The 25,163-nt window shown below is 39.8% G+C and overlaps 1 protein-coding gene across 4 annotated transcripts in view; it reads left to right on the forward strand.

Moving 5' to 3' along the window:
- SAMD12 (sterile alpha motif domain containing 12) overlaps window positions 1-25,163 on the forward strand; it is a 385,722-nt gene that overhangs the window by 193,959 nt on the left and 166,600 nt on the right. For all 4 annotated transcript variants that reach the window (XM_041768852.1, XM_041768855.1, XM_041768853.1 and 1 more), the window contains exon 4: window positions 17,038-17,178. In XM_041768852.1, the coding sequence (XP_041624786.1) occupies window positions 17,038-17,178 (141 nt within the window). The remainder of the gene's footprint in view (window positions 1-17,037; window positions 17,179-25,163) is intronic.

The following is a 25,163-nucleotide window of genomic DNA, read 5'->3' on the forward strand; positions in this document are numbered from 1 at the left end:
TCAGACTCCCGGTGCATGGAGCCTGCTTCTCCCTCTGCCTATGTCTCTGCCTCTCTCTCTCTCTCTCTGTGACTATCATAAATAAATAAAAATTAAAAAAAAAAAAAAAAACCTAACCTAGGAGAAAAGTTATTGAGTGACACTTCACCCTTCACACGGTTAGTTCACCCAGGGTTCCTATGCATCAAGGACCTTACATTCCACATTGTGTTCTAGTGACTACACTTTGGTAGGCTCCTCAGAGTCACAAATGGCCCCTTCTCTTTCTTGAACCACACTCCTGCTGACATCTCATGCTCCCACATTTATTTCCCTGTCTTCAGCCACTCCTTATCAGTGTCCTTGTTGGCTTATCTCACTGATTTACCCACTCAGTGCTGGTGTTCCTCAAAGGATCAGTCTGAAGGCTACCCCCTGTTCATGCTTCCTTTCTCTTTGTGGATTTCTGTGTCAGCTCTATAATAGCAACTCCAAGATAAACTCCAGACCTGACTTCTGTTTGGAGCTCCAGTGTGTATACCTACCAACTTTACATTTCTACTGAATATCTAGATAGATATTTCAATAGATAGTTCAAATGTATTGCATGTCCTAACCAGAGGTATTGATCTTTTCCCTTGAATTTGCTCACTCAGTACCCCCCATGTCAGCAACTGCACTTTCTTTTATTGCCCAAACCAGAAGTCATCCTTAACAATCCCTTCTCTCCTGCCTCGAATAATACCTAATCTACCACCAAATCCTTTTGATTCTACATGCAAAATGTACATCTTTCATCACTGTCTTTCTAATAGAAGCAACCACCATCTGTGGGTTCAACAGAAGCTCCAGTCTTCTGACCAGTTTCTGTACTTCCAGATGTCACTTAGATCGTCAACTGAGACTATTTTTATAGGCAGCCAGAGTTTTAAAATAAAAATTGTATCATGTCACTGCCCTGCTTGAAGCTCTATGCTGACTTCCTATTGCACTTGCAGTAAATAATGAGACCCTTGATTTGCCTCCAAGACCATGAATGATCTTTCTCTGGTCTGCCCCTCTGTCTTCATCTTGAGCTGATGGCCTCCAGTCTTCCCACAAGCCCACCTTATTGGCCTTCTTGCCTTCTCTGAAAGTAATACTCTACACAGAATGTTGTATATTTTTTCCTTTGCTACAGAGCACTTTTGCTCTTCTACTCTTGTCGCTCTCATCCTTCATCTTAGCCTGAAGATTCCTTCACATTTGTTTTCCCCATTTCTCAGTCTCACCTGGGTTTCCACTGTTTCTCTCATGAAGAACATTTATTTGGCTGTTAGTTTTTTTAATGTGTACTTCCCCACTAAACTGTAGCTCTGTGAGCACAGCAACTGTATCAGCTGGATTCGTGGCTTATACCAGCATGTAGCCTAATGGCTGATGTTAGAAGATCATTAATTGTTTATTAAATGAATGCTGAACTTTTGTAAATACAGGCGGCATGAATTTGAATCAGGTGTATTGGTTCTAATTTTTGCTCTGCCAATTACTAGCTGTGTGTCTTTGAGTGACTCACTTCACTTTTCTGGGCCTGTTTTCTTTAAATGAGCTCTCCCTTTCTCACAGAAGAAATCCATTCATTCATTTAGCAATACTTTAATGAACATCACCAACTTCATAGAGCCCTGGATTTATTCAGTTAAAGGAAAGGCACATTCTCTTCATTAAAGAATCTAGGATTTAGAAGGGAAGACAAGCATGTGAACAAATTCATGATTATAATATAGTAAAGGTAATTATAGAAGACTGTCTGAGGCATGTCTTTATATAATCTGTATGTTTAATTTGAAAGAAATGTGTTGAGTCAGATACTGTGGTAGGCACTTCCAAATGTACTTTTAATTAATTTAACTTTTACATAGAAAACTCCAAGTGATTAGGATCATTATTCCCATTTTTCATATGAGGAAACTGTGACTCAGTGGCATTAAGTAAGCAGTCCAAGTACATAGCACCCACGGTATGGAGGCACCAGGCTTCAAATTCAAGTGTTCTACTTACAAGTTCAGGTCTCTCCCCTCAGAAATCAACATGATTAAAGTATGAGTTATTAATTACATTATCACTAGAAGAATGAACCAATAGTGAACCAAATATTTTATAACCAAATCTAAATCAGAAGGAAAAAAATCATATCAAAGAGTCTCACTTTTTCCTTCATCTTCTGTTTTACCAATTTATTTACAGTCCATTTTATCATTTATGACTGATTGTAAAGAGTTCATCATTGATTATAGTATGTCTTTGTGTCCACAGTGAACAAATTATTATACTTAATAATTTAAAACCTTTCGAGGTTGGAGAACCCTCATACATGGTCATTTGGTCCCAGAACACTGGCTCTAGCATGCTTCTTGGAGAAAACCCAAGTTGACCTTGCTTTGCTTTCTTTCCAAATAATTCTTGAAATGTATCATTGCAACTAGAGTTTTTTAGAAAAAAATTCAATTTAACATTACTTTAAATATCTAAGACACACTTCCTATAAAGTGGAATTGTAAGAAGAGAAATTGAGGGCAGCTAAGTGATTTGAGCTATGAAGCAAAGGTTGCAGTAACAGTGAATAAGGAGGTGTGCTACTTCAGTGTTGGTGTTTGTAATTAGCATGGAGGTTGCCGTACATTTCATCTGTGGGAACACAGGAGCCACACTGCTGATCATAGGCTCATCTGTGGCTAGTCCTCAGTCCTAGAACTGATCATTATCATCCATTGCTAACTTTTTCTGAAGGCATTGTGCTGTTCATGTATCATCTCATTTATTCTTTATAAATATTTCTGTGACAGAGATACTCTTATCATACTCACTGATAAGATGGAAAAATGAACACTTAAATCAGGTTAAGTAGTTTGCTTAGGGTGGATGTCACTTAAGTGACAGAGATGTGATTCACACCCAAACGTCTGATTCCATGGGTTATACCCATAATCATCATAAAGCCATTTGTCCATGCTGCCTGGGCCATCCAGTGCCCCTTCTCCTTGTGCTGCTACTCTACAAGAGTGATCAAACTCATCACGGCGTCAGTTTTCTCCCTCATTCTGTTCTTCCCATCTTCTTGCTCTAGCATTATAATCTCTGAGATGAATGAATAAGAGAAGAAAGCCGTTATCCATTTTGTCTCAAGTCCTACAACCATTAGCACCATCACCAGCCTGGACTATTTGATGGCTCTTGCAAGCCTGCAGATCTTTTTGCAAAGTCAAAGTATTGATGCTACAGACACGGCAAAGCCATTTAGTTCAAATATATGTGACAATGCAACATGGTACTGTTATCCTTAGGGTCTGCCACGTTCTCTAACTTGGGTTTCCTTTGACACACTTTATTGTGACACTGTCCAAGTATTATTTCAGTAATTTATTAAGCCATTTCCTGGATATTGGCAATATATAAATGAAAAGATACACCTTTAAGAACCTTTAGGTAGAGAAATAGAGATCCTTACTGTAGCACTTACCACCTTGTATTTTACCTGCTCCAAAGGTAAGGTTGCAAAGGGAGTCAGGGGGCACTTGCTGAGAAAGATAGACTCACGGCAGTCCTTGAAGCCCATCAGACAAGAAGGGAAGGAAGGCATTAGAAGGGGTAACATGTATGGAGACATGGAAAAATAAGACTGAGAATGTATTCATGTTGCTTTTCTTAATATAACACAACTTTTAGTGATGTAACTTGTTGACATCAAATTTTGGACTTCAAGTTTGCTGAGCTTAACTTTTTACTTTTTACATGAAGATAATATTATGTTGATGTGTACCTAAATTGCCAAACAGTGTCAGTCAAAGCTATGGTCTTGGTTCCCTCAGTCAACTTTTACTACTACATGAGGCCCCTTAAGTTAAATATCATTTGAAGTGCTGTGGTTACAGGATTGAGACATTTCAAGATCAAACACGTGAAAATTTTTACTTGTGCAACTGGGTTGAAATCCCTGTTCTGCTGCTTGGGTGCTTTGGTGCTATCTCCATATTCTCATCTTTAAAATGGAGTTAAGAATGCTTTCCAAGGTGCTTTGTGGATTAAATGGGACAATGAATGGAGAAAGGTCTAACACATAGTAGATGCTTTTCCCAAAAGTGAGTTTTGGACTGGTTTGTCTCCTCAACCACATGAGTCCCATGAACCTTCAATGCTGAGGATTCGTCTGTCTCTTGGAAATTAGCATTTTGAGAATCTGTGGGAAGCAAACATCCAGATACATGTTCCTTAACTGGGGGGATTTTGCCCTCTAGCAGACATTTGGCAGAACTTTAGAGACATTTTTGATTGACACAACTGGGAGCTGGTGCTACTGGCATCTATCAAGTGGAAGCCAGAGACTCTGCAGAACATCCTACAATGCACAGAATACCCCCCCACCCCCCACAACAGAGAATTATCCAGCCTCAAGTGTCAATAGTGCCAAAATAGACTAAGTTAAGGAGAAGAGTTCCATTCTACTTTCAGGTCTTGTTGATGGCTTTTGAAATTTGGCATGTAGTAAGTAGAATTTCTTTTACCTTGTTACCACTCGTTCCCAATAAAAGATTCTTGCTCTCACCCTCAGGGTCCCACCCTTTCAGGTAACCCCATCAGTTTTGAAGTGAGCTATGCCACTACCCATAGGCTCCTGGGTGGGCTTCTTACCTTTCTTTCTAAAAGTGGCAACATTATTTTCTATTTGCTTACTTTCTTGAGTACTTAATCAGGACAACATGAGAGAGAGGGTGTCATCATCCTCAGTTTATCAGTAAAGAAATTGAAGCCTAGAAAAGTGAAACATTGCGGAGAAATAACCAGGTAGCTAATAACTGGTTAATCCAGCCCTAACTTTCAAGATCTTATGGTCCTCATGGTCATTGCTACAGGTTCTTTCAATAATTGCTTTAAGGCTTTTTAATATTTGCTGATCTTACATCACAGGTAATTTTTCATCTCACCGAAGACAGGAGTAGTTTCCATGTCTTCTGTTGAATATATCTGGACCAGGGACGGTTCTCACTTGTTGATTTTTCTACTAAAAAAAATCCCCAATACTAATAAAGTTAAGCATTTAAACATTTAAAGAAGAACAAATTCCTAAGCATCAGAAAGAGTCAACATAGCTTAAAAACTTTTTTTAAACATTACTTTGGCTATGAGTCACTAGTTCAAATTAATTCACATGGAGAAGCTAGCATGCCCAGTGCTTGTTTTCAGCATATGAACACTGTACAGTTTTGGCTGTTATGGCCATGAGCAGAATATCAAGGGCTGGGAGGACACTTGTCAATAGATATCTCACATGCTTCTTAGCAACTAATTTCAAAAAATGCCTAGTGCATGGTGGGTTGCTCACCTAGTGGCACTCAATTAACAGAGAATCCCAAAACAATGCATACAAATGCTAATAAATAAAAGCAAACATACCAAGAGGTTGGGTCTACCTATCAAAAACAGAAAAGACCTTGAAGGTTGTTTATGATATCATAAATCTTCAGCTCTATTCTCCGTTATGTCGGTACTAGATTTCTTTGCTTGAAAAATCTGCTCTGAGGTACAAGGGAAGTAATTACTGAGCCTTCACGGGGACTAAAGCAGAATCCCCAAACAAAATGTTTTAGGGGTTTCTTAAATTAATTTTTGGAGGGGATTTGGTAACTCTATGTACTACCAACAACATAAAAGGATTTAACCTTTAATTTACTGTTTGGAAGATGTGTATTCCTTCTTGGAGGGCTAAAGAATAGTGCAAGGCTACATTTTCACTCTGTTTGAAAAGCACTATCATATCCTTTCTTTCTGAATTTATATTTCAGATGGGAAATAACATTATTCCAGTTTCTTCCTATTAACATCATAAGCACCTGAATGTATTGAACCAAAAAACTAGATTGTCAGTAGAGGGGTGGGGGGATGGGGTAATTAGGTGATGGGCATTCGGGAGGGCACATGATGTAATGAACACTGGGTGTTACATTCAACTGAACTCTACCTCTGAAACTAATAATACACTATATGTTAATTAATTGAATTTAAATAAGATTAAGTTAAAAAAAAAAAAGAACTAGATTGTCTAAGACAGTCCTTTTTAACCCAGACTGGTTAAAAACAACAGAACAAAACAACCAATGCATACAGTTCCCATCAGTATAGTAAATTACTTACAGCAACTACAGTGCAAATAAATGTCCATGAATCCTTCTCTTAGCCTTCAATTAATGGCTAATCATTCTTAATGTAACCAAGTGAGTGACCAGGCTTGGCAAGTGGGCTGTGCTCTCAGGTAGAAGTGAGAAGAAATTTATTGGTCTTGGAAGGTTTTGCACACGTTCTTGCCAACAAATGAGGCAATAGGTTGGCTGACCTCAAAGTCCTTGTTAGCTCTGGTATTGGTTCACAGTCACTTTTAGGAAATCAAGCACTGGGATGGGGGTTACTTATGAAAATGGATTTTTAAGGCATATCCAAGTTAGAAAAAACAGAGGGCCAGTTCATATTAGTCTTCAACTCCCCTTGGTCTCAGTTGGCTGTTAATTTAGAATAAGCTGTAGAGAATGGAATCACAAAACTTGGAGTCTGTTCCTAAAGCCTGATGAGACGCTGAAGGTGAGGTTCCGGAATCACTTTCCATTGCCTGTGGGAAGGGGTGGTTAAAAGTCAGATGTTGCGAGTGGAAACCTTTGAGCCAAATAGGACCCATATTCATGAATTGTTTGGCTCTCATAGTATGGAAAAAAACGGGCAAATTTTAAATTGGGAGGCTTCATAAAACTTCTAGATTTTCAGTTGTTCTTAACTTAAAAATAGTAGAAGTAGCAACACTCAGCCTATATCTAGCATAGCAAAAATGGATTGGAATTGCTTATTTTAGAAAGTTAAAGAACCAAACTGTCCAATCTACTGTGGTCCACCTACTCCCTGTTGTCCCTTAGAGTGGTTCTCTTCACACATTTGACAACATTTGTATTTTCGACCACTGGTCATAAATTTGGTAAGTAGTTTGTACCAGGTGCATCAAATAAAAATGTACAGTCAGATTTAAGGTGTATACCAAATAATTTATAAGTAATAAAAATTAAAATACCAAAATTTGCCAATGATTAACTTTCTGAAAACCAATTATTATAAGATAGGTTACATATCATTCTTACCTATATCATAATGGGCTTTCTTGAAATGAGAATAAGAGGGACAGTGCAGTGCCTCTACTAAGCATTATATATGAGCTTGGATCTGTAAGTCAAGATTCCCTGGGAATCTTGTGGTATAAATGCTATAATCAAGTGGTGTAAATGATCTCAGCTTGCTAACCAGCCCCACCCCGTATTGCCTTACATAAATGAGAAACCCAGGGGTATCTGACTTCATGCAGGGCTGTATTCAGGAAATCCCATATTGTTATCTTCTTTCTCACTTCCCCTTTTTTTTTAAATCTCTCAGCTTTGCTCTTTCTGTTGGCTTAATTCTCTAGCAAATTCTCTCCATGTGTTGACAAAGATACCAACTGACAGTAAGTCTAGGCTTGTATTGTCCCTTGGGACATGATCTAAGAAAGAAAGAACTTCTCTCTTATAAATCATGGCAATTCTAGTGCATTTTAGTAATTCCAACAAATTCTAGTGAACACACAGCATTAATTTAACATATATATATATTTTAATATATTCATTTTAGAGTGAGAGAATATGTGTGCATGAGTGGGGAGGGAGGGGCAGAGGAAGAGAATCTTCAAGCAGACTCCCCACTGAGAGCAGAGCACAATGAGGGACTTAATGCAAGACTCAATCTTATGACCCATGAGATCATGACTTGAGCCAAAACCAAGTGGGACACTTAACTGACTGAGCCACCAGGTGGGTAACCTATATGTATCTAGTGCCTACTTTGAGTTAGGCTTTAACTACATGTTTCGAAACATCCATGAAGCCCTGCTGTTGTGGATCTTACATTATGGGAAGAGGTAGAAAGGAATCTGAAAATGAAAAATAAATAAGCAAGAACATTGTGGGACACCTGGGTGGCTCAGCAGTTGAGCTTCTGCCTTGGGCTCAGGGCATGATCCTGATTGGGGGATCCAGTCTCACATCGGGGACTCGATGAGGAGCCTATGAGGAGCCTGATTCTCCCTCTGCCTATGTCTGTCTCTCTCTCTCTCTCTCTCTGTGTGTCTCTCATGAGTAAATAAAATCTTTTTTAAAAATAAGAATATTGCATAGTACTTTAGAAGTAAAAGGTACCACAGGGAATTTTTTTAAATTATTAAAAGGCCCACCAGATGAGGAGGACCAGGTCCCAAAAGTCAAGAGAGATTCTTTTATCAGAAATGGGCAGGGGGACGCCTGGGTGGCTCAGTGGTTTGGTGCTTGCCTTTGGTCCAAGACATGATCCTGGAGTCCTGGGATCGAGTCCCACATGGGGCTCCCTGTGTGCAGCCTGCTTCTCCCTCTGCCTGTCTCTGCCTCTCTCTGTGTCTCTCATGAATAAATAAATGAAACTTTTTAAAAAAAGAAATGGGCAGCGATATAATATAGGCAAAAATGAGGTATTCGTCCTACAAATGAAAGTGTTTTTTGTACCGTGCACATCATCCTTTGGTGTATCCTACGTGCTACTTTGGGGTAAACAAATAAGAGTAGGACGGGCCCACCTATAGGGTAGAACATCATGAAATGGCAGGATCCTACATGATGTGCTCCCTGCTTCATGTTTCACACACAACAATCTCAAGGTTATTGGAGTTCCCTAAATGTACCTTTTGGTTCTCAGATCCCTGTCTTAGCCTATGCTGTTCCATGCCTTGAATGCCTTCTCCCTCCTACTCACCATCTTGACTTTTGTGTTGTTGTTGTTGTTGTTGTTGTTGTTGTTAAAGGACCCCAGCTAAAGTTAGGTACCCCTCCTGTGGGCTCTGAATGAACCTGTGCTTGTCCCACTGGCAGGGAAATCATCTTATCTTTCTCTTCCTAGCACCTAGTGGCATGATCTGTTCAGTTCATGGTGCAGACATAGATAATCTACTTAATGGCTGCTCTCAAAGACCATTCAGTCTCCTGGGATACACTACCGAGTGAATACCAAAGAATGAAGGGCATCGCAGCTTGTGTATTGTGAAGTTATGCCAGTGTTTGCACTGCTTGCCTTTAACTCATCCAAGATGATGACCCTTTTCTGCCCCTCAGCCTCTCTCCTGACCTTTGGTGCTCCCTGCTCAAGAATTGGCAGACATGGGTTTGGGGACACATAAAGTCTGCTTGAAAAATTTTGGGGTGGCAGTTTAACGCATGGTTAAGAGCATGGTCTTTATGTATATTTGTATCCTAGATCTGTAGCTTAGTGGGTATATGACCTTCAGATGGGGATAGCCACTCTTAATCAGGTATAGATAGTAGAAGTATCTTCGATAAATTGTTGAAAGTAAAGTAATCTGTGTCAAAGTCTCCGGACAGTGTTTAACTCTGTGACTATTCAATAAATGTTTGATAACCATGATCATTGCTATGAGGAGGGGGAAGCATTCTCAGCCAGAGAACTATAGGAACCATATTGCATGATGTTAATGATTTCAGTTTGCAAAGGGCATGTGTTTTATGTTGATGGAACCTCAGTCTCCCTATGAAATAGTGTCATTTCATCCCCATTGCAAAGATGAGAAAGCTAAGACTGAAATATGCTGGGTGTTTATTGAAACCTTTTAGTTCCTGATCCTATGCTTTTAGCCATTCCACCTCTCTCCTTATTTCTTTGTTCCAGATATTATGACTTTGGAATGATGAGGAGATGGAGATACAAGGGTTCAGGCTGTGGGACCCTGGCCGTGTGTCCAGCATTCATCACTCTGTAGCTTTTGAGCAGCCAAGAGTGGGTAGAGCCAGGGACACCTACTTGGTGCATGGCACAGGCCTTTATCTGAGAGGTTTGGCGCTAGCCTAGGGTACAAATGGCCCTTTCTTTGGGGAACTGTAAGTGACCTTTATTTCTAGCAGAAGAGAGGCCCTGTGGTTCCTTTTTGCTGGGAAGAGTAGAAGTCCCCAACCACTCAGAGTGGTACTGAGACTTCCCAACAGGGTAGGGCTTGGAGCCACATCCTTTGCACCACTGCCAGCTTACCCAGAAATTTCTACTTGTGCTTTATGGCATACAGTCACCATCTTAAAAAGCTGGGACAGGGCTTCTGTTACAATATTCTGAGCAGAAAGTAGGGAACACCTGAACTCAAGACCTAAGACCAGATTGGGCCTGAAGGTCAGAAACACTTGTCTAGACCTAAGTCTTCCCCCCGACCCCTGCTTTTCCTGCGTGGCTTTAGTCAGCTGCCCCTCTCAGCCTCACTTCTCTATGTAGAACACAACGAATCCTGTGCCATACTCTGAAATCCCAAAGATTCCTTCCAGCTTGAAGTAGACTGAATGGCGGCCGTTTAGTGAAGGAACTGGTAAATGCTTATGAGGCAATAGGTCTTCGAAGATGTGGTTTTCACCTGAAGAGGTTATCCAGGATTATTTTATTGGACCCTAAATCACATCACGAGCGTGCTTCCAAGAGAGGGGAGAGTGAGAGTACCCACACAGAAGAGAAGGTGATACCAGGATACACAGATTAGAGTGATGTGGCCTCCAGCAAGGGAATGCTAGCAGCCAGCAGAAGCTGCAAGCTGCAAGAATGGATTCTCGCCGGCAACTTCCAGGGCGAATGTGGCCCTGATGACACTTTGATTTCAGGCTAGGGAAACTGATGTTGGACTTCTAGCTTCCAGAGGATGTGGAATATGTTTCTGTTGTTTTAAATCCCCATGTTTACAGTTTGTTACAGCAGCTGTAGGAAATGAATACACTGTTCTCTGTGTCCATGACTCCTTGTCCATTCTTCCTGCCCATCTGCCCATCGAGGCTTGCAGTCTCACGTGGTGCCTGTTAAAAGAAGAATGAGAGGGGCGCCTGGATGGCTCAGTCAGTTAAGTGTCTGCCTTTGGCTCAGGTCATGGTCCCGGATTGTGGGATGGGTCCCAGTGGGGCTCCCTGCTTGGTGGGGAGTCTGCTTCTCCCTCCCTCTGCTCTTATGGTCTCTTTTTTTCTTCCTTTTTCTCCCTCTCCCCCCTCTCCCTCTCAAATAAATGGATAAAATCTTAAAAAAAAAAAAAAAAAGAAAGAAAGAAAGAAAAGAAGGAGGAGACACTTGTCTTTCTTTAAGCCTGCCAGAAGGCAAAGTACTCATTTAGCGTCAAGTTCTCTATTCCTTTCAACTTGGCATCTGCGGTCACCACCAACACAATACAGCCTCCTCCCTCTGCTATTTTCAGTTTCTCCTTGTCCTGGGAGTCGGTTTCCAGCCAAGTCTCTTACATCAAGAAAGATAGTCATTTAATGACCTTGAGATCATCAGTCTGTGAGTAAAGAAGAGAACATTCATTTAGTAGCACTAAGTGTATTCACTCAATAAATATTTGAGCATTACATGCAATCGTAGGGAACAAGGGACAGTAGGGAGGCTGACAGGAAAGATACTGATTCTTACGGAGCTAGCATTGTGGTGGGCCACACTTGATAAAGCTTTTATGTCTATACTCAAGCTTAAATTGCAGCATAGTACTAATTTTCCAGGCCCGTTAGCAGAGCATCAGATCCGTGTTTCTGCTGGGTGAACTTTTCTCACTGAATATTCCCTGGCTTGAGCTTTCACCGAGGGTCCTAGGAAAGCATTTTTAGCCCTGAGGACCATTGCTGGGGTTGAAGCAGTACAGGGCGTGGGTCATAATTGCTCCCTCATATTTCTCTAAATTCCACCAGGACCTGCCTACAGTCAGCTCAGAGCTTTGGGATTTGGGAAGAAGAATATTCAAACCTTCTTTTGTTTAATTCTGTTCTTTCCACTACTTCTCTATATCCCAAGTGACCTCAAGAGAAAAAAAAATAGCACTCATACTACCATGATTTTCTGTGCCTCCAACTCATCCTCATTTGACTCAACTTCCTGCACTGAAATGGAAGACCCAGCCCTTCGTGGCTTTGCTTGAAAACCTGATCATCTCTGAGGTGTGCCTTCTTTTCACACCCCACTTCTAGGTATCACAATTTAGAACTCTCCTACTTCTTATGACTTTTCCCCCCTCCTTCCTCATCCAAGGAAGCAGCACCTCGTGTTTTGACTCCCGTGGCAGTGTACTAACTCTTCCTACTGCTCCATACCACCCCCACCTCCACACCCCCAATCTGTTCTCCACATAGTGACCACAGGGATTCTTTTAATAAGTAAGATCACGTCCACATCATCATGGGAAGTTATTAAAACTTCCCATGTTCAGAATAATATCCAAAGTCCTCACCAGGGCCTAGGAGGCCCTATGTGATCTGGCACTTGCCTTCTTTCAGACCTCCTTTCTTATCATTCTCTTGTCCACTTGACCCTCATGACACTAGCCTTCCTGCCATTCCTCTCATTGCTTTAACACTTCCGGATGTTCCAGTGTCACCTGTGGAGGGAAGCCTTGCCTCACCACCCAAACTACAAAGTGCCATCCTTCCGGTAGGAAGGATGTCTGCCCCTGTATCAGTTAATTTGAAAATTGTCTGCCCCTCGAACTAAATGGTAAGCTCCATGAAGACAGAAAATACTACTCCTATTTATAGCCTCAGGACCCAGAAAAGTGTCAGGCATACAGTGATGCTCAATAAATGCTTAACAAAGGAAAGAAGTAAAAGGTCGGCATATGATCAATGTGAATGAAGGACTTTAAGCTTCTTCCGACTCCAAGAATCTATGGGTCTGTGAAGGCTGAGCAGCCTGGGTTAACTAAATTTATAGCAAGTTTGGAGTATCAGGAACTTTAGTTAGTGCTCCTCTTTTGAGACTGAATTGATTTTTCTCTTCTTGATTCCTCTCTATGTGGAACAGCTGAATGCAGAGCGAGGTGCCCATGACCTTCTCAAGAGAAAAGGCAGGGAACGTAAAAACTATAGCAGCGTGCCTCTGTTCTCTCTCTGCAAGAGTGGGCTCCTTCTTCATCCACCTGGTTGCTGGACTTTTAAAAAAATCTTTGCTTTATCTAGTGGTCTTGGTCTGACTACCTCTTACTTACTCCTCAAGTGTTAGGTTAAATGTTCTTTACTCAGTGACAGTCTCCTGGTCCCCAGACAAGGTCAGGTCACGCAGTTCTGTGATCTCATATTTGCCTTTTCTTAATACTCATGCCTGCCAACAGTTATGAGCTGCCTGCCTTGCCATTCTGAAGGCACCAAGATTGACCCTGTCTGTCCTGCTCATCATTATATAGTCAAGGTGAATAAAAAAATGACAGGGACACAGTAGGTGCACAGTAAGTGTTTGCTGAATTAACAATTGGATTTTTATGCTAAGCAACAAAAAATGACAACATAAATTGCAAAAAAAAAAAAAAAGTGATTGTTGATTATTTATCGCTTCCCAGACACCAGCATCAAAAGCAGCACCACATTTATTTGGACACTGTTTTGTGGTCAGCAGTAGGTGATGGGACAGGGGACATTTGCTGCTTGAAATGCTCTAATTATTGGGCAGATTTTTTCAGAACTAAGGACCGGAGTGGCTCTGTAGAAACCATCCGAGGAAGACAAATCAGATTTCGTTCATAACACTGTCAGTGTGCAGATCATGATCTTTTCTAGAAGTTGTTTTATCAGGAAGTTCTGTACAATTTTCCCATAATCTCTCTTCTTATAGTCTGGGCCTTTTATTTTCCTCCCAAGGAAGCGAAAGCACAACTAAAGGTATAGTAGGAAGAATTAGGAAAGACTCTCATGTTTTGAATATTTTTCAACTTCCCAATTTTCCTTTCTCCAAAAATGGAAATAATATCTATTTTCTCAGAATTTACATAAAACAGTTTGAACAGCTGAGTATTTAGCATGTGAAATGTTGATAGGCACAATTGTTTACACCACATACTCTAAAAAGCACAGATTTTTACAACTAATGGAATTTTGGAACTTGCATTTTCAGAGCTAATGCTATTAACCCACCCAAGTAGGGGATAACTTTCTGAAAGGGCTTATGGATCCACCAGGCAGGTGCATTACTGGAAAGACCAAAGCTAGAGATTCTCAGGGGGCCACCTGACAGAGAAGCTGAGCCATGCACACTGGAACAAAATTGTCATCTTGACTTACTAGCTTGTGCTCTAGAGACAGACCAGCCAGCTTACCATGACCAAGCTCCAATGTATCTTACCAGTGCCTCAGCAGTGTGAGCACCCGAATGTCACAGCTTATGAAACCACAGCTCAATTAATGGGGAACAGAAAGGAGGATGGGTGGTCTATATTTTGGTATTGAGAGGGATTTAGAACATCTGAACTTCAGGGAGTCTTTTTATGCAGCATTGTAAGTTGAGAGCACGTATAAAGAGCTGGATATCTTATTTGGAAGCAGATTATCCACATAGAGGATACCCAATACCATGCTTCCTGAAATGAAACTTCAGGACCAAGGTCTGACAGTAAAGAGGGCATTTCAAGGCAGGGTTGTCCTGGAAGCCTCGGACTCAGGCTCACCACCCCTTGGTTCTCTACCTTTGAGTATGTCACTGCCCAGAAACTAGGAAAGGGAATCTAAAGCCATCGGTTCATTTCTTAAAAGTTAAAAGTATGTTAAATTTCAATCAAAAGAACAATTGCTGCTGTAACAGATGACCACAAACTTAGTGGCATAAAATTATACAGCTTAACTGTGTTATAGTTGTAGAGATCAGAAGTCCGAAATGAATCTTTTTTTTTTTTAATTTTTTTTTTAATTTTTATTTATTTATGATAGTCACAGAGAGATAGAGAGAGAGGCAGAGACACAGGCAGAGGGAGAAGCAGGCTCCATGCACCGGGAGCCCGACGTGAGATTCGATCCCGGGTCTCCAGGATCGCGCCCTGGGCCAAAGGCAGGCGCCAAACCGCTGCGCCACCCAGGGATCCCCGAAATGAATCTTATAGAAAATCATGGTGTCGGTAGAGATGCTTCCTGATGGAAGAGTATGGTAGAGAATCCATGTCCTTGTCTTTTCCAGCTTCTAGAAGCCTGAATTCCTTCTCTGGAATTCTCTGACTTCCTCACTCTGACTTCTGCTTCCATTGTCACTTCTCTCTCTGTGGCTCTCTTGTCTTTTCCACTTAGATTAGACCCATCTGGATAATGCCAGATACTCTCTCATCTTAAGACCCTTAACATAATCAGACTTGTAAAGTCCCTTTTGTCATGTGAGGTTACAAATTCACAGGTCTCAGAGATGAGGATATGGACATCTCTGGAGGGGAGGGCATCATTCTGTCTATCACAGGAGACAACCAGAACTACTTGGAGTCTGTTTATGTTCTTTCCTTTTGTTCTCATGGCCACCACAATCTGCCTTGTGTTGTCAAGACTCAGCTATGGCCACCTAGGATTCCTTTCCCCTACCTCACCTTCCTCTTCCAGATGTAGCTTTTACTGAAGCTTTAGACCACCACAGCTCACTGCATTCACTTCCCTGCCAGGCACTGGTCCAAAGCCAAGTCCGTATTGGTGTTTAGTTCTTATCAGTGCTGCCCATCCAATATTTCTCTCCCTGCGTCACCTTCCTGACACATGATGGAAGTGCAGTTCATGTGTAAACACTGTGTGGTGGGGAAGTTCATGTGATTATTAGCTCTGGCTAATGACCCTTACATTAGCTCATGTAAATGACCTCTAGGCTGTGATGCCATGAGACCTTTTAACACCTCTTTTCTCTCTGGAACAATAAGCAGCAATGTTCAGGATGGATGGATTTGAATTTGATGTGTACACTAGGCAGGATATAAACCTTATTGTAACCACTGATATTTGGGGATCATTTGTTACTGTAACATGTTACCTAACTTATCCCAACTGATACATTTAGCAAGGGTTAATGGGAGGTAAAAGGGAAAAGCAAACAGCACAGGTCACTCCTACCTGATTCTTTCCCTTTGCCTGTCTCTATTCACAGGACCCAGACTTCCCTATTTTTCTGATGAAAATGTCCATTGACCCCATCTTCTGGCTGTTGGGTTTCTCTTCTGAGGAGGTAGAGAATTTATTTTCTGAAGTGTAGGTGATAATATACCCAAGGATATACCATTCATCACACATAGTTGACTCTACATCAGTTGAAATGAGAAAGATCTGCAAGTATGATGATGGGGTGCTGGGGAGAGAGAACAGGGTAATGCTACAGCATTTAACCACCATCATTCTCTTTATTTCTTGTGCTAAACTCTCACAATGGAAGTATGTTTCTTTCAGGGCAATCACAGAGTGGCAGAGAATTGTGGAATTTGATGGAAACTACTGTAGGAAGGGAGTCATGCAGACTTCCTGGGGAAGAAGAACCCATGCCAGGCTGCCTGGGGCCCTGGGAGTGTCTGCACACTGCCGGCACTCACTCCTGGAGGCTCCTTGTTTTGCAATCTTTAGATGCCCTCACCTTGCTCCCCTCACCCACTGCCACTGCTGTAGCCCTTGCCTGAGGCCAGAGGCTGAGATTAAGGTTTGGCTCCCACCAGCTAGAAATGAACTCTAGCCCAGCACTAGGGATGCAACAGGCAAATGCCTGCAGATTAAAACTGGAACTTCACATGCATGTTTCACAGAAACATTATTGCAACCCAAGTTAAACATTGATGGAGTTTCTCTATAACCACAGCTACAATAACCAGGTCTTCCACTGGTCTGTCAGTGCATGAGTTCCTACAGGCCAGCCTCAGGACCCATCACTCACCAAAGCGTGTTGTTTCTATGGAAACCTGCAATCTGTGTCCAAAATACCCAGGTTAAAATTGTGCTATTTTATTTGACTCCGTGTGTTTTCAGCTGAGGATTGCCAAAATTAGATTAAAAAGTGAAGTTCTTCTCTAAATTTGTGCATTTTCTTTATCCATATTATCAATTTTTGTCAATAAGAATAATTGAGGACCCTCAATTCTAAAGCATCTGTTTAGAAGGAACCTTACCTTTAAGGAAAGATTAGCCAAAATGGGGATGGAAATTCTTTTTAGCCATTGTTCATTTGCTTTTTCTTTTATTTCTTGAAACCCCGCAGGGCGAGCCCTGCTGAGACTTACTGACAAAAAGCTTGAGCGGATGGGGATTGCCCAGGAGAACCTCCGGCAGCACATCTTACAACAGGTGCTCCAGCTGAAGGTGCGAGAAGAAGTCAGAAACCTACAGTTACTCACACAAGGTATCCTGCTGCTGCCTTGTGGGTGGATGGAAGGGGCGGAGGATGGGAAGAAAGAAACTTTTACCACCATGACAAAGGGGAGCCAGGGAAAAACTATTTTTGTGTTTTTGCAGAATTTCTTTTATTTTTTTTTAAGGCATATAGATTTAAAGCCCACTTCCCTCCTAAAACTTCTCTTTTTCATGGGTCACTGGGGGAAGGATACACAAATAAGTAATGGATGAGCAAATGGAATTATCTGATGACCTAATTTCAAGAACATCACATAGCATTATATAGGTTGTGCAGTGCAGAGAACTTATATAGGATATGGATATGGATACAATCACACCCCTTCAATTTGTATAGTGCTGCTCAAGCTCTCTTAGTCAGGGGCCTCAGAATTTGCACGATTGCATAGTTCATAGGATCGTGATAAAAGTGGGATTTTTGTTGTGTTTCATTTTACTTTGCTTTTCACTGACTAATGGAAAAAATAAACCATATTAAAGGTATGTGTCTGTATATATATGCCTATGAACACATACTCTTCAGTGATTTTTGAGAATGCTCTTTAGCATCCTGAAAATAGAATCTTTTTTTATAAAAAATAGACTGTAAAGAATTTAAGCCTGGGATATTATGACCATATAATTCTTAACAAGAATCATTTATAAATTCGATATATTGGGAGCGCTTCAGGGGACCTATAACAGGAAGTGACAGGAGAGAGCTAGAATTTGAAGAAAACTTTAAGTTGCACTATGTGTAACTCGTGTCTACATAAGATTGGTTGCTACCAACCTCCACTGGCTATAGTCCTTTATTTATTTTATTTTAATGTCCATTACACACCATTTTAAGTGAAAGGGTGCTAAAATATGTGTTTTTGAGAGCCTGGGGTATTTTTCAATCTGTTGAATATTGTAACTGTGTGCATACTGATATTGGAGAAATCTGGGTCAGCCAAGTTTCATGTTGTTGCATTTAGATTATAACCCAGTAATAGACCATTTGCCTAGAGAAAGTGATGTACTGCCTAAAGATGACTGCTCTAGAAGGATGAATATAGACTTCGAGTGATATGAAAATAGTGTGTTTATTTGATATGCATTATTTGCATTTGTCTCCAGAGGCTTCCAGTGGTAAATTTATAGGTACAAATACACTGAGTGATTTAAATTTGAATCTGACATACTGATATACTTGTTAGTTTCTTTGAAGAAGTAAATAGAGATTCAGAGATTTATTATAAGAAAGCCCATCCTGGTGCTATTTATAAAACTGAAAAATTATGAACAACCTAGAGGTTCAGCAATATGTAAAGAAACAAATAATTCTGCTTTAACTCATAAGATATAATAGTCATTAAAATTAAATCTTCAAGGAATATATGACAACGTGGGGAAAGTACTCAAGAAGTAATAGGAAGTGGGGGTGGAGGGGAAAAGACCATATTTACAGTATGAACCAGATTTCTTAAAAAGAACATATTTTTATATGTACACAGAAGAAGGAATGCCAATGAACGTGCCAATATTTGGATAATGATTCTCTCTAGGTGGTGGGATTGTGGGTGATTTTAATTATTTTCTTTATATTTTCCAAATTTTCTAGTTTAAATCTACATTATGTTTATAACCAGAAAGTCTGTCACATTTTTTAAGCTTCGATCACATGCATCATTCTCTACCAGGTCTGGTTAGTGTCTTGAGGTTTCCTCTGCTCTTTTGTTTTCTTCTTCTGATGATATGGAGAAAATGAGACCTAAACTCATCTCATGTGCCTTAGACTCTTTTTTTACCCCCGTGCTGCTGTCAGCCTGCAGTGTGTTTGCTTTGCAAAATCATTTTCTACAGCTTTCATTGCCCTAGATGCATAATATATAAGATTTTTCCTGAGATAGTACTCAAGTCTATTAAGCTAAATATATGTTTGTGTTCTGGGAAGGTAATGCTAAGTTCAGCCTTTTCAATTCAGTTGTTGTCACTTCCTTTAGCTTTGAAGAGCTGTGCATTTTGCATTCTTTCATTCCATTCCCTTTAGAAGAGATCACGTTCACTAGCTCTTGGATATTCTATCTGCACTCATATTACCTTTTTTATTGCTTGTCCTTTACATGTTAATGTTCAAACTCATTTCATGCCAGGCCGACTTTAGAAAATCTATAGCCTTGTTGAAGCGATGGTTTCTTTTTTTAAAAAAGTGAAACAAAAAAAATTGACAAGTTGTTTTTATGACTGATAATAGAAGTTCTAAAGGCAGCTGGGGTAGGCTTAAAATATTTTGGGTCTGGGTTTGCTATAATAAAAATTGGAATGTTATTCTACCCAAGTAATGGACTGACATAACATATAGATCATAGGGAAATTCACCACGGGGGTGATACGTGATTTGGTATTGAATATTTGATTCCTCATCTCTGCAAATATTAATCAGTAGAAATAATATGCCGAATAAGTCCAAACTAAGATTTTAGAATGCTACTTAGCTTCTGGAAATCTCTGAACATGTTTCTAAAGGAAATAATAGCTAAGCCTACTTTTGCGACTTTTTGATGGCTGTTTTAAAACTGGTCTTAAGCTATTGATTCTGTACCAATCATTTTCACACAGTTGGCCAGGAACCCCATTACAGTAATTGGACTAAGATGGTCTCAAAAGGACTGGGGGAGCTCCTGTGGGTCATCTGAACACAGAGAATGTGAAGTTTCTACCCTGCTTTTTCTTACTCTCCTCCTTCTGGATGCTGACCCAGAGACAAAAACTATAAGGTATTTTAAAAGTGTACATGGTGGATTCATAGCAAGCATATCAGTTTATAGGCACTGACAATGAATCATGACAAAAAATTTATAAAACAGCTCATCATCTAAAGCCAGAACTGTCCTTCAGCTGAAATGCTGGCCTCTGATTTCCATTCTTTTGTTCACAGTGGCCCTGTAACTATCTGATATTTGCAAGAAACATAACCCATGTCTGGTCCTGCTTTAAATGTTCCCTTGGAGACCACTGAGGTGGTTTCTTCCTCCATACAGCCTTTTGGTCTTCTGTGTCCTATCCACGAAGTGGCCAGGACGTCAGTTTGGTGGTCTTGCTAGTTCGCTCATTTCTGCAGAAAACTCTCCCATGTTATGGCACCTCTAGTTATCTTGGGAAATGCAGTACAGAGCTGGAAACATCATTGTTCTCTCCTTGATTCATGAGAGACAGGAGAAAGGTTCCTTATGTAACACACAGCGGTGGTGCAAAATATCAAATTAATTCATAACCATGCATTTGAGGGGGCATCCTTAGCTTTTTTAGTAATGGACAGTATTTGTAGGAAGAAAAAGACCCCAGGGATACTGAAAGCTGACTGTTTCTCAGATGGCTAATGAATTTTAAATTTTACTATACACAAATCACTGCACTAATTGTCACATCAACTCCTGATAGTTACCCTACCATGATCAATGGTGTGGTTAACCCCAACTTACATATGGGGAAACAGAAGATTAAGAATTTAAGTAATAGGGATACCTAGGTGGCTCAGTGGTTGAGCGTCTGGCTTTGGGCTGAGGGTGTGATCCCAGGGTCCTGAGATGGAGTATCACATCAGCTCCCTACATGGAACCTGCTTCTCCCTCTGCCTATGTTTCTTGCCTCTCTGTGTGCCTCTCATGAATAAATAAATAAAACCTTTAAAAAAAAATTAATAGACCCGAAGTCAGACTGCTAATAAAGAGCATAGTACAGGTCTGTCTGACTCAACAGCAAACTTTTATCCATTACATTTCACCACCTCTGATCTGTCAGATGGGATAATAATTCTATTTCATGGTGGTGCTGTGATGGTTAAATGAAATTTTATTTGTAAACTGTATAGCCTAGTTTATGGCATATTCTATGAAAATAGGTTGGCAGACTTTTTTTTTTGAAAGGGCCAAATGTATGTATTTTAGTCTTTATAAAGGCCATATAGTATGTGTGGCAATCTGTGGCAACTATCACATCATGTAAAAACAACCACAGATAATCTAAAATGAATTGAGCTGTAGCAGTGTACCAATGAAACTTTATTCACAGACATAGCTGATGGACTATAATTTGTGGACTTTTGTATTACAGGGGCAAAAATGTAAACGTTAAACATCATTATCAAGATTATTTTTTATTCTCAGTATCTTCCCTTTTGAAGTTGTAAATGTTTCCCTCATCTCAGGAACACTATATATATATATATATATCGCTCCTGGGTGTCCTTTTCAGTGTCTTCCTTGGCTACAAATACATGGATAGTGTAAAAATGTAATCACAACTATGAGGGTTGAGTTACTTTGGGCAGTAGACACTAGTATCCAAACTGGCAGATAAAGCAGATGAAGGCAGTAAATGCCACCATCTCCAAATGCCTTTTTAATTAGTGCCTACAAAGTGAAAAAAAGACCATGATTGTTTACCAGGGCCACTTATAGCTCATTAAACATTAGTGTTTCTTGAAGGACTTCTTCCACATTGTCCAAATATATGTGTCAAATTTTACTTAAGAATTGCATGACCAGAGGACTTTCCTAGAGCTTCATCTTTTGAATCACACAAATTAGAAACACTACTTTCTAATCCAAGAAGACTTTTCAGAACCATGTGTACAGATTGGGTATTTTAGTCCAGTCACCCCCACAGTGATACTTCAGCAACTGAAGTAGGCCATCTGATCTGAAATAGGCCATCTGGTCCACCACATTGCTTAAAGAAGGAAGTCTTTGTAGAACATAGCAATAGACTCTTTGAGAAAATTTTTCCAGTTGCATTTTACAGTTTTGGGTTCCAAGACCCAAAGAGGATTAGATAATAGTTCGTGGTTACACAGCTGGTTAGTGGCATAACTGAAACTAGATCCCTATTCTCCTAATTCCCAAATTAGTGTTCTTTTTTTCTTATTGTTTGCAATGAAAGTTTAATTTCCATACAATAAAATTCACCATTTTTAGTGTACAGCTCTGCAACTTTTAACAAACACATATACTTGTGTAACTACCACCACAGTCAAAATATAAAAGTTCTGTAAATCCAGAAAATACTCTCCCTGGTGCCCCTTTGTTGTCAGCCTCTGGCAACCACTGCTGTGTTTTCTGTCCCTTTAGTTTGCCTTTTCTAGAATTTCATAAGTGGAATCTGACTTTTTTCACTTACTGTAATTCACTTGTACTTATCAGAGCTGTGGTGTATATCACCAGTTCATTCATTTTAATTAGTTCATTCATTTAATTTAATTAGTATTCCACTCCATGGATATCCCATAGTTGAATATATCACATTCTCCAGTTGAGGGATATCTGGGTTGTTTCCAGTTTTGTAAATATTAATAAAACTACTACATGCATTCATGTGCTGGTTTTGTATGAACATGAATTTTCATTTCATTGGATAAGTATCTAAAAATTGCTGGGTTGTATCATAATTATATGATTATTTTCAGAAGAAACTGCCAGGCCAGTATTCTTAAGATAATAAAAGAAGAAAAACAGTGTTAGAGATTGGTTTTAATATGTACAAAAATAGTATAAGGGGTGTTTTAACTATCCCCTCCTTTACAGTGACTCTCAAATACATCTTAGACCTCAACGAAGCTTCAGATTTTTAATCTCCATAAAGGTCATGAACTCTGAATATTCCACTGATTTCTCAAATTTAAAATGTTCCAAATCAACTCCATTGTCTTTCTTACCATCTCCCCAGCCTACTCTTCCCCCTGTTTCTTCTCAAGGTTAATGCCATTACTCATTCCATCACCTAACATAGAAGGCTGAGTCACCTGACCTGTGATTACTCCTCCTCTCTCATCACCCATATGTAATCAGTGACCATATCTTCTGAATTTTGCTTGTAAAATGCGTTTCCAGCCTTTCCCTGCCTCATGACTCTATTAGCCACTGTGTTAAACCATTCCTCTTAAGCTCCTTCCCAGGCCATAAGAATAACCTGCTAGTTATTTGATCTCTGGTCGCTGCCCTGTCCCATTCATTCCCCTTTAATTGACTTCCTACATCTATTGCCAGACTCAATTTAAATATATTTCTGATGACATTATATCCTTCCTTAAAACACTTGATGGCTCCCAGCTGCCTAAAGAATAAAATCCAAACTTTTTAGCGTTCCAGAGAAAGCCATTCTGGGCATTTCATAGATATATTAACTTGGAGCAAGTTACTTGTCAGAGATTAAGATTCTTCAGTTGTAAAAAAAGGGAATTAGACCTATTTCACAGAGTTGTTATGAATATGGTATAATAAAACTCATGAAAGGACCTAGTCTTGATGAGATATCGCCTCTTCTGAGAAGCCTTACCTCATCTCTCAGGCAGAACCAATCATTCTCTCTTCTTAATTATTAAGCACTTTGTTCATATTAATAATGTATTCATTACATACTATCTATTTAGTATCCATTTATTCTTCCATCCACTGAGCACCAGGTTCTAAGGTATTAGGGATAGACAGGAACACCCAATCTAGCAATGAGGATAGAATGTGTATGCCCTTACAGAAATAAACAGATGTATAATAATGCCACAGAACTGGAACTTAGCCTCACCTGGAAATAGGTGGGATAAAGGAAGACTTGCTAAGATTATAATATATGAACTAGATCTTGAAGGATGTAAGTTTTCACAGATGGCCAAGGGCTGGCATGAGGCAGAAGGAAGAGCCTATACAAAGACATGGTAGCGAGAAGTCTGTCCGTCTCCCCTGTAGAACATAGACAACCTCATTGTCTTTTGATTTTCCTTTGTTCTCCTACCTCCTAGCGTAGTACTTAGCAGAGAGTGGATCTTCCACTTATTTTTTACTGATTTAAACTTAATTGTTCTCCTTTTCTCTTATTTACTATTCTCAATCTTCTCAAAACGGTAAATGTAATATCAATTTTTTATGGATTCATAATAAAAAATAAGAGTAGCTACAGAGCCACTTTGCATCATCCATGAGCAAAATTGCAGAAGACCTCTTTTATTTTGTTGTGATCTTTTTGTATTATTTTGACCATTAAAGGTGATGGCAAGGCTCTTAAATATATACACCTTTTACAAGGGCTCTTAAATATAGAAGCCACCCCTTCCTTAAGTTGTTTTTCCTAGTATTTTTCAGTTTTAAATGTTCTGAGGGATACTATTCAAGCAACTATAAATTGAGCCTTTTCTCCCAAGGTCCAATAAATTTCCCAGTGGCTCATGGTAGATGAGAATGTTGGATCAGGATTCTTATAGGACTTTGTGGAGATAATTCTTCTATAACTGGGGTCTTTCATTACCACTTCCTCATCCAGTGTTACTTGATTTGGAGCTGCCAACCACATGTCACTTCTAAGTTGCCTCCAAAAAACATTTCCTCAATCTGCTACCTTCTTGAGCTTTTCCCCAACAGGTTTCATAATCTCCATACCCTATTATACAAATGGTGCGGCCAGGAATAGTTCTAATTTTATCAAGCATTTGAGCCTTCAGAGAAATTCTCTTCAGTATAGTTTTATGTTTAAAGGCCTAAATATAGACTTCTCTGGGAGATTATTGAGCTCACACATCAGTATGTCAGTAGGGGTTAGCGTTGTGCTGCATACACCCTAGTTAGCACCCACTGCAATTTCATTTTCATTGTGGGAGTCCATTATGGCTGGGTCATTCAAGAAGATGTTTGAAGTGAGGCTTCAAATGGACCCTTCTTATCTGCTGCATTCTTCACAGTAGAAAATGCCCTGATGGTTCTCTAACCAGCATAAGGGAGAGGTATCCACACATTATATATTTTTTTAGTATGGACATGTTCTATCAGGAGTTATCCTTGTTCTGACTTCTGCACAACTCTTTTTTTAATGGCATTTTTCCATGCTGAGAAGCAACTGTTAGGGACACCAAATGTTTCGTGTCTGCCTCTGCAGAAATCACCAACCTCAGAATTCTTTACTGTTGACTTCTTTGCATTTAAATGTCCTCAGTGAAATTAAAAATATATTTGATGTCTTTTGTTT

Source organism: Vulpes lagopus, chromosome 9 (assembly GCF_018345385.1).
Source record: "Vulpes lagopus strain Blue_001 chromosome 9, ASM1834538v1, whole genome shotgun sequence".
Classification (NCBI taxonomy): domain Eukaryota; kingdom Metazoa; phylum Chordata; class Mammalia; order Carnivora; family Canidae; genus Vulpes; species Vulpes lagopus.